The sequence below is a fragment of the Cavenderia fasciculata genome (genome assembly GCF_000203815.1).
Source record: "Cavenderia fasciculata unplaced genomic scaffold Scf_EU5ZYIE01DZOHE-5, whole genome shotgun sequence".
NCBI classification, from domain to species: Eukaryota; Evosea; class Eumycetozoa; order Acytosteliales; family Cavenderiaceae; genus Cavenderia; species Cavenderia fasciculata.
The window spans coordinates 247,769-263,861 of NW_004457644.1; the positions used below are offsets into that span (position 1 = coordinate 247,769).

General features: G+C 35.0%; 5 protein-coding genes across 5 annotated transcripts; 3 read left to right on the forward strand and 2 right to left on the reverse strand.

Annotated features, from left to right (window-relative positions):
* Window positions 1-2: 2 nt before the first annotated feature.
* On the forward strand, window positions 3-1,850 carry DFA_09243 (uncharacterized protein; the record flags this gene model as incomplete). Its single annotated transcript, XM_004354545.1, has 1 exon — window positions 3-1,850. One exon carries the CDS (start codon window positions 3-5, stop codon window positions 1,848-1,850), a length of 1,848 nt encoding a protein of 615 aa, XP_004354597.1.
* A 586-nt stretch (window positions 1,851-2,436) lies between these two features.
* DFA_09244 (putative actin binding protein) lies at window positions 2,437-5,398 on the reverse strand (the record flags this gene model as incomplete). Its single annotated transcript, XM_004354546.1, has 5 exons — window positions 2,437-3,156; window positions 3,214-3,251; window positions 3,935-3,980; window positions 4,054-5,223; window positions 5,354-5,398. 5 exons carry the CDS (start codon window positions 5,396-5,398, stop codon window positions 2,437-2,439), a joined length of 2,019 nt encoding a protein of 672 aa, XP_004354598.1.
* Window positions 5,399-6,788: 1,390 nt separating this feature from the next.
* Window positions 6,789-9,925, forward strand: DFA_09245 (CAF1 family protein; the record flags this gene model as incomplete). The annotated part of the gene is made up of 7 exons (XM_004354547.1): window positions 6,789-6,911; window positions 7,028-7,221; window positions 7,312-7,476; window positions 7,886-8,060; window positions 8,138-8,467; window positions 9,583-9,756; window positions 9,869-9,925. The coding sequence occupies 7 exons, from the start codon at window positions 6,789-6,791 to the stop codon at window positions 9,923-9,925; spliced, it is 1,218 nt and encodes a 405-aa protein (XP_004354599.1).
* Window positions 9,926-10,161: 236 nt separating this feature from the next.
* Window positions 10,162-12,048, reverse strand: DFA_09246 (uncharacterized protein; the record flags this gene model as incomplete). The annotated part of the gene is made up of 4 exons (XM_004354548.1): window positions 10,162-11,029; window positions 11,126-11,569; window positions 11,634-11,704; window positions 12,016-12,048. The coding sequence occupies 4 exons, from the start codon at window positions 12,046-12,048 to the stop codon at window positions 10,162-10,164; spliced, it is 1,416 nt and encodes a 471-aa protein (XP_004354600.1).
* A 428-nt stretch (window positions 12,049-12,476) lies between these two features.
* On the forward strand, window positions 12,477-15,767 carry DFA_09247 (uncharacterized protein; the record flags this gene model as incomplete). The annotated part of the gene is made up of 2 exons (XM_004354549.1): window positions 12,477-13,576; window positions 13,718-15,767. The coding sequence occupies 2 exons, from the start codon at window positions 12,477-12,479 to the stop codon at window positions 15,765-15,767; spliced, it is 3,150 nt and encodes a 1,049-aa protein (XP_004354601.1).
* Window positions 15,768-16,093: the final 326 nt, after the last annotated feature.

The window sequence follows — 16,093 nt, forward strand, 5'->3', positions numbered from 1 at the left end:
ACATGTACAACAAGACAATTGGAATTACCTTTTTGGTAATGATGATGTTATGCGGCAGCTTTGTGTATTCATCATCATCATTGTCATCATCGGAACAGATAGTGGTACAATTCGATACATCAGTTGATTGTTCAAAACAATCATGTGATTTTAATGATCCAAGCATGTGGATTGGTGGTGTAGTACCAGATGCAGCTGGATATGTTGCATCGATCGATTATACTGCACCTGGTTCATCTTTGGATGGTGTTCAAGCAATCTCTTCAACTACCTTTAATTTGAAATTGGATTCGATTATTATCAACTCTGTGGTACAGTCGTTGGTGCAATTGACACTCTTGAATCATGTAATGTTGTTTGATACGATGAATGTTGGTGCAGGCTGCACTATACTGGTACTTGAAAACTCGACTCTCACCATTGCCAACAATCTCAGTGTCGCCGACCAAGGTACAGTCTATGTTAGCCAAGACTCTAGTGTGATGGTCGGTACAGCCTCCTTTGACATTGGATCGAGCTACACTCAACAAGTCAACGGATACTTTTCGTCTAATGGCGGTGCCTCGATTTGGGGGGAATTGACATTGGTTGGAGAGACATCGTTTGCTCTCTATGGCACTGGCAATGTGGTTGGTGGACTATTGACGACTGGACTACACGGCATTGCACTCTTTTCAGACGTGTTGGTTACCCAGTTGGGATATGTTGACGTGCAAGGTAGTTTGGTGGTCACGGGTACACTCGAGTTGAGTCGTGCTGCCAGTGTTGTAGTCAATTACAATGTGTCGGTTGTGCCAGGTGGATCGATTGTGCTTGGGGAATACTCTACCTTTAAACAGTCGCCTTCCTATGCCCCCGCACCAGCCCAAGGCCCTGTGATTGTGCAAATCGACAATGTCATTGGACAAGCCAGCAGCCAGATATCGATCGGTCGCGCCGACGAGCTCAACCTCGGCACGCTCGATCTTGACGGTCAACTCCAAATCACCACACTCGTCGATTTCACCGATATCATGGGACCGGCAAACATCTCCCAGCTCATACTCCAAGCAACCACATCGGTTAATGCAGACCTCCATTTCGCCATTTACACAGGTCACGTCAACATCTCACAAATCTACTCGTATTTCACGGTTGGACAACCATCAACCGTCTCGATTGTATTTGACCAAAGTAGTTTACTCGTAGACACTCCCATCACCTTGTACAATACAATTTTGACTGTTTCAATGCAGTCAGTTCTAAATATCACAACTGGTTTCTTTTCGCTGTCCAATGACTCGCAAGTCATTGTCAATGATGGTAGTTCACTCAACTTGTACGACACTCAATTCACAACACCCAATATCACAACTGGAACAGGTTCATCAGTATCTATTACCAACACACAAATGGACGGTAATATCCTACTCAACCATGGTAGCAGTCTACTTGTCAACCAGTCGACCATTACCGGAGACATCTCTGCCGACGATGCCAAACTTTTGTTTATTGGACAAAACGGCAGTCTCTCTTCCGTATCGGGTGGTCTCTATGTCTATTCACAAGCAACCATTGGTATAACCGTAGACAGTCTTTCTACCTCCTACGGAGGGGTACCTCTATCAGCCGGTAGTTTTGAACTCAACGATGGTACACTCTCCCTCAACACACTCCAACCACTCAACACACTCCAAGTTGGACAAGCCTACTTTATCGTACAAGCAACCGAATCATTGATCGTCATACCAACCCAATGTACCATTCAATTCACATTACCAGCAAACCAAAGTTACAAATTTAGTCTTATTCCAAATTTTGGAAATGGTTTGAAATATTTGATTTTCGAAATTTTCCAATCATCCAACTAAATGGAAATAAATTATTAATAATAATTAAATATGACACTCCTTTATTGGGAACAATGGATACACCTTTTGGAAAATTCAGTTAACTTTTTTAGACTACCAACAACAACCACGAACAACAATCAAGTTGGAGAATGATGAATCATCACCCCTATTGCCAATTTAGACATTTTTAGAATTATTCAAATTAATTTTCCATTTTGTACCAGGATATGAATCAAACATAAATAGAGACACCATCTTTTTTTATATTTGTTATTTTCAATCTCATCTTTAGCTTTAAATTCTTATATATATTTATTTATTAGTCATTTTTTTAAGGGTTGTGTTAACAACTATGATGAAGTAGATCTCAACTAAATCACTTTGTCCACCTATTTTTTGTTTTTATGACGAAGGAATTGGTAAAAATCACTCTTCAAAATTAATGGAGATTTTTCTGGAATCAAGATGTGAGAAGCCAAAATCATCATCCTTTTTGACTTTCGACATCTTGGTTTCTATCCAATCAAACTATTGGTTAACCATCTCTACTCCATAAAAAATAAACATCTATTGACAATATTATTAATATCTTGTTTTTATTCAATTAATTGATATGTGTAATAGAAGGTGGAATATCAATAGTACTACCAGGGGTAATTTCATTATTATCCTCTTGGACAAGTAGATCATTTGGATCTGGTACCTTGTAAGGAGCTGGTTGTACCCATGATAAAGGTGGTGGATAGTATAATTGTGGTTGATAATTTAATAATTGTTGTTGTTCTTGAATTTGATAATTATTTTCAAATATATTATTATTATTATTACAATATTGTTGTTGTTGTTGTTGTAATAATATTTGTTGTTGTTGTTGTTGTTGTTGTTGTTGAATGGCAGCATCAATACCATAGGCAGGATAAACATTTGGTAAAGATTGAATCATTGTAATCATTGGATAATTCAAAAAGTCAATTCTATTTCTAAATAGACAATAGGCAACTATACCAATTATGACTATAGCAACCAATGCAAATAGTCCAAACAAGAATCCCAACAAACCAAATAAAATGTAAAGTTTAATCATTGATGTTGATTTTGGATCGAATGCTTCTTGTGTCTCTACATTTGCATCATTCCAATATAATTGATAATCCAATCCCATTGAACGCCAATTTCCTCTAGTCAACGTCCACTTTCCATCATCTGTTCCACACGATAGATTCGACCCATCTTTTTGCATTGCCATTGGTATTCCATTAATCGACAGTCCTACATCATCAACTATTATTTCCTTGTCTGGAAATACAAATGTCTTTTTCATTCTCTAAATAAATATAAATATAAATCTAGAAATAAATAAATAAAATAATATATTTTTTACAGAAAGGAATAAGAGTAGAGTAGAGTAGTAAAGAGATACTAGAGTATTTAAATCATATCATCATATCATACACAATTTCTTGTTTGTTTGTGTGTGTGGAATGAACCACCAATAAAGTTGTAATAATATTATTTTTACAAAACCATTCCATCACACCTCACTCCTTGGTTCCCAAGTGATTGTGAATATTATGATAGGGATGGGGTAGTGCATTATTATTTTAAAAACCAAACAAGATACATATTTTATTTGATTTGATTTTCAATGGTTGGTTGGTTGTGTTATTATTATTATTATTTGTTGTTTTGTTTTGATCAAAAATATACAATGAAACAAATAAGCTCACTTTAAATTAATCCTTCTCCTTTTCTTTAAAACAAAGAGTTTAGAAGTAGTAGAGTGAGGTCGAGATTGAATTGAATTGGATTGGTGTTCGTATACCAATAAATATAGGATGAATTATTATTATTATTATTATTAAATTGATGAGTGATGATTTAAATAAATAAATATTGTTATTAATGTAATGTTTGTTTTGGTTGGTTGGTTGGTAGGTAGGTTGGTTAAAACACTTTTGACTATAATACTTTGTGTGTTGGTTGATTGGTTGTTATGATTGATTGATGTTGTTGTTTGGTATTAAATTAAAAAGTTGGGTAAAAAATACTTATTATTATTATTAAAAAGTAGGACGTCCTACTGCTGGGATATATTAATTAACAGATTCTATCATTATCAGCTAATTGTTTTTGGGTTTGTTGTCCTGTCTTGAATTAATAGATAGATAGTATTTTGTTAGTAAATATATATATATATATATTCCAATATTTATGTTCTTACCTTTTTACTAATTGTAATAGCTTTAACATTTGAAACATGAACTATATCATTGATTCTACGTTCTTCATCATCCAATTGTTGAGCCAAAAGTAAGAGTTGTTCTTCGTTGGTTTTGGAGAGGTCGGCAGAGATTTGAGGTGGACGCCACATCATGACCTTTTTGCCGGATGCCTTTTCTTGGACTTGTTGTTGGAGACGACAGAGTAGTTGTTGGTGGTCTTCGAGATTGTCTCGGAGACGTGAGAGGTCGACGACAAGACTGCGCGACTCTACCTCTTGTACGCGACGCTCGATAAACTGGCGTTCAAAACGTGCATTTTCAAACTCGACAGAGTACATATTGAGCATTTCCTCGAGACGCATGAGTCTAGAGATATCACTGCGTTCGACCTCTGCAAGCTCGGTGACACGGCTCTTCATGAGTTCGACGTCACTCTCTTGTGCTTTGGCGCGACCTTCGTAGGCCGAGTAAAACAAACTCGTGTAGAGCATCATTGTGCGGTCGTCGGCAGTGCCAGCAGCCACGTCCTCGGCATCCAACAATTTAGGAATACATAGGTTCTTCTCGGCAAAGTCAAAGACGGCTTGTAAACGGGCGATGGCGCTGAGATTGGGGTCGCTACCCAACCCGGCCAACTCGGAAAACTGGCTGGTCTCATCGACCAGTTTCTGTGCCATCGCGAGGAATGCGTGACCGTCTCTAAACCCAGTTTTGAACTGGTTGATGGATAACCCAGACATGGTCGAACACCACTTTAGCAGATTCTCCTCGGCTTCGCGTTCACTGGGGTCGCGGTTGTCTGTTGCACCCGCCTCTCCGCCGGCAGCAGCACCACTCCCGTCTGCACGAATATTAGACATACGGAAGCGACGGTACAACGTCCACAAGAACCCAAAGATCATCTTTTTATTGCCATCGTAAAAGTCTTCCGGCGACACACCACGTACCTTCATACCAAGATCCTGTTCGATAAAGGTGATACCGATCAACAAGTTTTGAATCTTGTTGATCTTGTCTTTGGGTTCTTGTGCGTACTTTCTCTTGCACTTCTTGCCCGACAATATCTCTAGAAACTGTATGAATCGAACACCATCTGAAAAGTCTGTAGCCATATTCTCTACCTTTTTATCTACCTTGGCCAACAATGAATTGACCCAATTTGTAAATGCCTAAAAAAAACAAACAAACAAACATAGATAGATAGACAGTCAATATACAATTACAATTACAATTACATCTCTCATCCCTCATCTCTCTCATTGTCATATCATTTATCTCTATCTATATATATATATATACCTTTTCTTGGGCATCTTCCCATTTTCTAGCATTATTTGTTGTCATTCTCTATCTATCTATTTATATATATATTTATAAATCTCTATCGCGATGTAAGTTTGTATATATGTGTGTGTGTGTATGACTGTGATTATCTATCTGTCTATAAATATATATATATACTGTCGTTTTCGTTCTCACCCCCTTCTATTATTATATGTATATGTACACGGGACAATTACTTATCCTCTCTCTCTCTCTTTAACTCTATAACAACAAAAAGGTAACAAAAAAAAGGGATGAAAACATTGGTTTGTTTGTCGTCAAATCAGACTGAGGACCATTAAAAAAAGTTGGCATTCTTTGAATGAGCTGCGATCATTGATTGAAATGGGAGCAGGTCATCATCGATTGATGGATTGTGATACTGTTTTTCATTCAAACACAGCATGCTTAAGTACCACTTTCAAAACCTTGAAGGGGGAGGAGAGTAGGAAACTGGAGTGGTTCTATTTTAATAATTATCTCAACGCTATTTATCCCAACCCTCCCTTTTACCATTTGGTTAGAGTATATATATATATATATATATATATGTTTGTCGTATATTATTACAATATGAATACTAGGAATGGTATTGTATTGTATTATTATGATATAATCTCGTCATGTTGAGTGCATGTTGTTCATTAAAATGGGCCCACGACTTGTTCCCTAATAAATTAAATATCTTTCACACCACAGAATGGAATGCTAGCTATGAATATACATTAGTTATTCACTCTCACTAACTAAACCTTTGTATATGTATGTCTGAAACAAACAAACAAACAGACAGACTCCTTTTGATCTTCAACAAACACAGATAATCCATCCAAAAAAAATAAATTAAAAAAATTTGAAAAAAAAGGCTCATCCTTTCACTCTGATCCTCAATCTTCATATTGAGTACTATCATAAGAAGAAAAGTCAACAACTCTATAATAACTCAAAAGAAGAATAACAAACAACAATAATAACAATCTTTTCAGCACTGACTAGTCCCTAAAAGAAGAGAGATAGAACGATAGATATCTATAGATAGTAGTGTCTTTGAAGAAGAAGAAGAAAAAGAAGAGTGTTGTTCAAAACAAGTAGGAAGTAGGAAGACAAATATTATTATTATTATTGATAAAAGGATTATTTATAAAAGGTAATAATAGCGTGATCATGCAGAGACCGATGCATCTTACAACAAGTCAGACTATAGATATAGAATATATCTTGCACTTTTTTGTGAAGATCAGTATCAGAGGATTGAAGATCATACGATGATGATGATTATGATAATCTAATTTATATGTATATTAATACACCAATAAACATATTTATAGGTGAACGATCATTATAGATAATCGATAACAATAACCAGTAGTAAAGAAAGAAAAAATAGATATAGAATACAAAGATGATAAAAATGAAAGGACTGGAACCAGTTACTATAGATACAGATGAAATTAGAGAAGTATGGGCACATAATCTAGAAGAAGAAATGGCCTTGATAAGAGAATTGGTTGACGATTACAATTATATAGCGATGGTATGTCATAAGAGAAAGAAGAGAAACAAAAGAAAGAAGATAGAGATGAAAAGAAGATAAGAACTATAGATTAATAATAATAATAATGATCGATTGTTATTATTATATTATTATAGGATACAGAATTTCCAGGTATAGTTACTAGACCTGTTGGATCATTTAGAACACCATCAGATTATCATTACCAAACACTTAGATTAAATGTAGATCTCTTAAAAATAATTCAACTTGGTCTTACCTTTTCCGATTCAGATGGTAACCTTGCCTCAAATACCTGCACATGGCAATTCAACTTTAAGTTTAATCTAAAGTATTTATCGCCACAAAAAAGATATCTTTGACATTTGGACATATATAGATCATCATTTGACTGATCTATCCTTATTTTCTATTTATACAGTGAGGATATGTACGCACAGGATTCAATCGATTTGCTATCAAGAAGCGGTATCGAATTTAAAAAGAATGAAGAAAATGGCATCGATGTATTGGATTTTGGTGATTTGTTAATGTCTTCTGGAATCGTATTAAACGAAAAGATTAAATGGATTTCTTTTCATAGCGGGTATGGTTAATAACGACGACGATCGCAACAGGTGTATTTTTGAATATCTTCAATCCCCCATTCAAAATCATCCATTCATCCATCATCGTCATCATCATCATCATCATCATCATCGGTCATTGTAAAACAAAACATACATATGGTGGTTACGTTTGGATTGACAATACAAGGTGAAACAAAAATACATGTTTGTTTTCAAATGTTTATGGCGATAGATAGATAGATTGATAGATTTATTGAAGGAATGAACGGATGAATGAATGATAGATAGATATATATATATATATATATAATCTATGGATGGATTGAAGATATTCAAAAAAAGAAGAAGAAGAAGAAGATTATTGTTGTTTGTTGAACCTACCTTTATTATTTACACTCTTTTCTTTTTTTTTTCTTTTTTTTATAGATATGATTTTGGATATCTTATAAAGGTACTAACTTGTACAGCTTTACCTCAAGAAGAACCAGAATTCTTTGATTTGGTTAGGACCTATTTCCCATGTATTTATGATATCAAATATTTGATGAAGAGTTGTAAAAATTTGAAAGGTGGATTAAGTGAATTGGCAGAGGATTTAGATGTATGTTTCCAAATCTTTAGAAATATTATATCTCTATGATACTCATCTCTCTATGTCTCTTTTTATTTTCTTTTTAGATTAAAAGAATTGGACCACAACATCAAGCAGGCAGTGATAGTTTGCTAACATGTACGACATTCTTTAAATTGAGAAAGATGTACTTTGAAAATCAAATCGATGATTCCAAGTACCAAGGAATTCTATATGGTCTCACTTCATCATTTTCACAAGATAATAGCCAACAAAATAACAATAATAGTAATAGCAGCAGCAGCAGCGGCACCACAAGTACCAGCACCAGCTCGACCACCAGCACATCCACCTCTTCATCCACTTCATCACCATCCTCATCATCACTCCCAAATAACAATAGCTATACTGCATCTGCATCATCTTTAAATGGGCATGTAATAACTTCATAATGGTCCCATTTAAATTTCAAAATAACCTAACATAACAAACTAAATTCTCAATAACAACATAACAACAATAACAACAACAACAAAAAAGGTGATTGATGTATAGATAGATAGATAATAACAAAACAACAAATTCAAACCGAAAGAGGAATATATTTAAATACTATAGGCAGATATATAACAACAATAACAATAGCAACAACAATAATAACAAAAGAGACAAAGATGAAATAAGATAAAAAAATAGAGAGGAGGCACAATTGGTACCAAAACTATTATTATTATTATTATTTATTATTATATTATTTATAACAACACGCACCAAACCCAACCCAACCCAACCAATCCACAATAAAACAAGCAATAATCGCATCAAAAAAAAAAATAATCCTAATAACCAAGTTGACTTCCAGTCCAAGAATCAAATGAAAGTAAATGGAAAAGGAATAGATAGATTCTAATTTGAATGGCAGTAATATAATTATTATTGTTACAACTAACTATTATTATTCCTCAAATCACAAAACTATTATCTCTTTTGTGAATCCAATATGGATTCCATGTGCGAAACAGATCTGAGAGGATGATCTGCAGACCCTGTCCTGTTTGAAATTTTTTTTTTATTTTTTTGATTTTTCTTTTGCCCACCCTGTCTGCAGTGAGAGTGATCATGTTACATTGAGCGCATTCTACTTATTCATAAAGTATAGTAATTACTGTAGATTTTAAAGGTATTGTTGAATGAAAACAACAACTTCAATAGAGAGGATATATCAACAAACAACAACAACGACGACAAAGTAGACAAGATCGAAAATCATTTTAACAATGATAGAGACAAACATAAAAAAGAACGAATAATTCAAGAATAGAGATATACATATACCTATACCTGTACACCAATCATCATATGATGATTGATCATAGAGACAAAGAAAGAAAGAAAGAAAGAAAGAAAGAAAGAAAGAAAGAAAGAAAGAAAGAAAGAAAGAAAGAAAGAGAGAGCAAGAGCGAATCGACTCAACATCACAACAAATGATCATACATACACATACTCCACCTATCAACCATTACTAATCTAATCTATTTATGATACTGTGTAGATGTCTGAACAAGTCACTGCCCCATACAACCCACGTTTCCCAAACATGAACCAAACCAAGCACTGTTGGGCTAGTTATGTAGATTTCAACGGTTGCGTTAAGCATTATGAAGGCGACGAATCAAAGTGCATGGAATTCAAGCAATCTATGAACTCTCTTTGCCCAGGCAAATGGGTATGTTTTAGAATAGAATATAATAGAAGAGATAGACAGAACTTTCATATGATTTACTAACTAACAACATAATCATCTATCTATCTATCTATCTATTTTCATATATTTATAGTTGTCTGACTTTGAAGAACAAAGAGAAGCTGGTATTTTCCCAACCAACAGATTTTAAATTGATATAATTAGAACACATAACATAATAACAACAATACCAAATACCAATACCAATACAGTAAATTCATATTTATAAATATATCCTTCCTTACAACTTTTGATGAATTGAATTGATCTAATGGGAAAGATATTAATATATTATATTATATAATATTTATAATATTGTATACATTATACATATATACATTTACAATTGTGATTATTTATTTTCTGTATATTAATTATGTTTATTATTTAATCCAATTTAATGATACCCCAAACAATTAATTTATAAAATAGACGCATGAATGTGTTTCGGATGGCTTCACCGATGACTCCAACTGGTCTTGCATGCATTCTTTCAGTATTGCTACGAGACATGTTAACAGCTGCAAATCCTCTTGCAAGCATATTGGTTTCATACTCTTGCATGCACAGTGTGAGGTCTTTGCCTTCAGAGACGATAGCTAGAATGATTTTCCCCAAATCCACACCATCTGCAATAGCACAATTTCCACCCATGCCAGCATGTGACACCATGCAATGTGCAGCGTCACCTAGTAGTGTCACTCTAGATGGGGCGGGATAAGTGGTGTGATCAGCTTCAGTAAGGGCCTCGATCTTGTCATAGAGTAAATGGTGTGGTTTGGTCATCTCTACCATCACCTTTTGAATGAGTGGATGGTATCCTGATAGACGACTACCAACTACCTCTAACATTTGTTCACGAGTCTCTGGTAAACTCTCAACTGGTAATGGTCGGTACTCGTACTGCCAAAACAACATGGTTGTATTGGTACTGTCATTATTAAAGAATGATTCCAAATTGTCAATATCAACCAAACCAAAGTCACGAGCATCTTTGATAGAGTTGGTTTTACAAAGGATGATTGAATTTTGTTGGTTTCCAATTGATTTGATAGCTACACTCTCCTCTTTCTCTGGTTTATTGCCCTTGTAGACAACGTCGAGTAGTGGATTGAATATCTGGTCGACAGTGTCATTGGGTACGGCAACGAGTGATTGGATACGATAGACATTGACATTTGCAAATTTAAAATCTGGTAACTTTTGTTTACGAACTGTTGATCTAACTCCATCTGCTCCAACCAAGAAATCTCCTCTATACACATATTTAAAATAAATAAGTTACATATTATTCAAACAATTTGTTTGTTCTCTCTCTCTCTTCTCTCTCTCTCTATTCATTTTTACATACATATAAGATGTACCATCTTCAAATGTGGCAGTTACTTTACCAGCTTGTTCATCTTCAGTATACGATACCAATCTTTTGTCATAGTGTATGGTTGGTTGTAGATTATGAGCATTGATTAATTCTTGACGCAATGTACCTCTATTCATGACTTGGTTTCTTTGGATGGCTAGTAAAAAGGCCAAACTACGATCGGCTATAATGAATTGACTTGGACACTCAAATACCGTTGATTTCAATGCTTCCAATTGCTGATCGCTCAATGATTCTGTTAATGCTTTCATTCCCATTGCATTGACACCAATCACATATCCTTGCAGTCTTGAATCTTCAGATCTATCTCTTTCAAATATTTGAATGTCGATTAACCCATCCTTGTCGTGTGTCTTTATATAATTTGCTAATACTAATCCACCTATACCTGCTCCAATAATCAATACTGTTTTCCTTGATTGATTCAATCAATATTGTTAGATAATCATAAGATTATTATTATTATTACAATACATACTTTGTTGATGTTGTTGTTGTAGATTCCATAGTTGTTAAACGTTTATTTGTTGTTTGTTTGTTTCCAACTATCTATTTATAAATAATGATGATCGATCGGGAGTGAGTGAGGGTGAGAGGGTGGTATTGCCAGTCAAAGATTGTTGACAACCAATTATTATTCAATCACTCGCGCACCCAATGCCTATCATCATTATAATCGGGTATACCCCGAGTTTTGCAACAAGCAAATCGATTTTTAAACCTCTCAATCCCTAAAACCAAAGATAATAATAATAAATTTAATAATAACAACAAACTTTATATATGTTCATAATGTTGAGGTGTCTTTGTATTTCTAAAAGTTTGAAACTCTCTAACACAAAATCTTAAATTATAATTGCAATGACGATATGAGGAAAATCGAAGTTACTCATCTTACAATATATTATATCTCTCTTCTTTGTTGTGTTGAATAACAAGATGTTGTTTATATTATATATATAATCGATAGATATATAGTGCAATACAAATACAGTTGACAGTTTTAAAAAGAGACATCTGATAGATTGTGACAAGAGATGAGGAGCGGAAGAGGAGTTGAGCTCCAGACCAAAATATAATAAAATATAAATTAAAAAACCAATTTAATTTAAATATTATTATTGATGGGGGTGAACGGTTGGGAGGAGATGAAAGAAAGAGGTTTGCTGAACTCAAACAACCCAACCCAACCACAACAAAATAGAAATAGAAAGATATATAAATATAATAATTATAATATTTTAATATGTGTATAAACTACTACAACTATTAGTTAGTTTTAGTGTTACATGACAACAACAACAACAACAACAACAACAAAATGATAGTAGAAGAAGATAAACTACTATGTGTGTTCAAAAATAGGTTCTTGATGCAAAAGATCCTATCATTTGTACACCATGTCAATCTTGCTCAACTTCGATCGAATCTAAATCACCTTATTCTGTATAATGATAATTGCTTATCCTCCTCATCTTCTTCTATATCCTCTTCTTCATTGTCTATTTCATCATCATCCTCTTCATCATCATCATCATCACCTGTAAATAATAATATAAATAATCATCATCATCATCATCATCGTAATAGTTATAGTAGAAATAATAATAATAATAATAATAATAATAATAATAATAATAATAATAATAATAATAATAATAATAATAATAATAATAATAATAATAATAATAATGGTAAACATAATCATAATCATAATCATAATAATAATAGATCTTCAATGTCATCAGTTGATTCATTATCATTACAATTGGTGTCACATGTTAAACCATTGTTATGTTTACCATGGTGTACAAGAATGTATAAACAAATTAATAGTGTTGAATGGATGCTAAAGAATCGACACTATGCATTGCTAGAGTACAAGTTGTCGCGACAAGAGGCGTTGGTCTATTCAGACACCTCTCTTAAACTAATGGCACAACGACTCAAGAATGACCGTCTCTTTTTACAAGTGTATCGTAGTAGAAGACTTCAATTTCAATACACCTATATAGACGTGGAAAAGGAAGCTGCCAACGGACACAACTTTCCAATTCTCTATTGTTTTGCTTATATTAATCATTTGGCCAACTGTTCAATTTATGGTAATAATAATAATAATAATAATAATAACAATCCAACAACAAATATGAATATGAATATGAATATGGATCATCAAAAAGCAGTAGATACAATTATTGACCAAATTCTAAATCATAATCAACACCAATATGTATTCTTTCCAAAAGATGACAAATCATCAAAATCAATATCAACATCAATATCTATGATTAAAGGATATACATATAATAGAGTAAGAGCAAAAATGATGATTGGAGAAGCATGTAATAGTGTTAGGAATGGATCGGTACCGGTTGATATTCGAGTACTTTGGTTTATTATCAATGCTATTCCAAAAGAGTATGTGCAGGAGCTTGACGAGAGGTCGGCACTTAGATCACTCGCCGAGAGTGGGTGTATAGACGCGGTGCGACTGTTACTGGATAGCTTTGAGATGGCTGGATTGCGGTTGTTTGACGTTGCGTTATTTGCGAAATATAGAGTGTTGGATGCGGCGATACTGGGACGTGTGTTGCCCGCGGTCGAGATTGAAGGGACAGAGCGCCACAAAGCGGTTATTGGCGGGTTGGTCGAGACACTTGGTAGCATGGGCGTACCAGACGCGTTGGTCATGGTCGATATGGTGCTGCATTGGGCGTATCGTCAGTGGTTTGGTAGTGGTGTCAAGATACCCGATGCATTGTGGTGTCAAAAGATAGAGGAGAGACAAGAGTGCAATGCGTGCTTTGTGGGTGCGACTACGCGGTTTTACCGCATGTTGGCACCCGAGGTGCGCGTCGCGTTGGTGGCACTAGAAGTTGCACTCGAAGCGTATAATATGGGTGTCATCGACGCCGACCCTTGCATGAATGCGCGGTCTCTGTACACTCGTATTCTAGGTAGTCACGATATACGCGCAACCAAGTACTTGATCGAGCTGCTGTCGCATTATGACTCGGCGACAGGTGCGTGTTGTCTAGTCGACTATATTGCAGAGGTTGGGACGATTGCACAGCTCGAGTTGGCTCGACCAGCCGTGCATATTGGTGGTACCACCAACGCGATAGATAATGCACGGTCTGCACAGATTGCCAAATGGGTGTTTGAAAACCGTACCGAAGGGTATACTGCCGACGTGTTGCGCAAGGCAGTACAACGTCGCGACACACGTCTCGTAGAGTATATCCTCACAAACGTCCCCCTCTCTCAACTCGACGTTGCAGCATCACTCAGCGTCGCCATCAATCTCTTTCACTATGACATCTTTGCATTACTCGCCACCCATATCACGGCACATCAATTTAAAGAGTATGTCACCACCGACATGTCACTCGAAGGGTACCTCTTCTTTTCTCGATTCCTCCCAGAGATGATCAATCATCCCTTGGTCGTCTTATCAAGAGACTCTGAAAGAGTAGTCAGAGGAATGAAACTATCACAGCTATCTTATACAGATAATACCAGCGCAAACTCTTTAGTACATCTATTGACCACTACATTGACTAGTAGCGGTCATTTAGAAGTAGAAGTTTCAGGAGGATCAATCAACAGTGCAGTACAACATGCAGCCGATTCAACTACAACTACTACCACATCTACCAACACAACTGGAGGAGTTACCTTTTCAGAATCACAATTGGCAGTAATCATGTCATTTGCAGTGTATTGTGGATACATTGATACAGTCCAGTTGGTACATAGTATTCATCCAGATCCATTCTATGTAGAGGAGGCAAACGATATCTTTGACAATGCGATACGAGGTGGATGTGCCAAGGTGATGATACCATTCCTGACAAACAATCGAAATGACAGCTTTTCAATGAATGCGTGGATGGATGTTGGTCGATTCGGTGATGGCGATCTCTACAAGATACTCAATCAACACTCTGAAGTTAAACAAACCTACGAACTAATGGTAGAAGCACATGAATGTGGAAATATAAAATTACTCAAATATTTAGAGTCACGAGGAGTAGAAGACTCTTCCAATTCTCAACACAGCGGCGTTGACCACCACCACCACCCATTTATCTATATTAGACGTGCCATTGAATCTAGTCAATTTGATTTGGTAAAATACTATATAGATCAATATAATCCCGATCCCGCCGATATTATTGGTCATCTTGAAAATAGATTGATGGATCTTCGTGTAGTGGATGCTCGTATTTGGATTCTACTGATTGAACATTCCAAAAAATATCAAAAATCAACTAAATCCTCAATCACTGTTCAATCCAATAGTCTTGCATCCCTAACTCTTAATAATAATAATAATCATCAAATACAACCCAAAGGTAGTAGTAATACGAAATCTTCCTCTAATATTACACCATCCAAATATTTTAAATCTTTATATTATAAATTCTTGGGTGGAAATTATAAAGATTATAATAGTCATAATAATCATCATCATGGACACCATAATCACCATAATATATCATCACCAATAACCAATGGTAACCAATCGACATCACAACCAGCAACTCCTTCATCTTCTTCCATTCCCGCTATTGCATCTAAAATATTATCAGTTTTTAAATTATAACGAATAACTCTCCCTCTAGATAGATATCTTATATATTTGTAAATTATACTCTCTTGTAAATTGTAATAAATCCTCAACATTGTAAAAAGAAAGTAAGAAATGAGTACCCAAATTGCAATGAGTACTTGAAAACGAAACATTGCTCTGAATTTGATTTTTTTTTTTTGTTTTTACTAATTTTTGTCGTCTGCACCACAATCATGTGAATGATCAAAAGAGGTAGATTGATAGATAGATAGATAGATTTGAAGAGACGATAACATACTGTGTATAATATAGATAGATCGAATCAACCAATACAACCAATCAATCTCAACAACAACAAC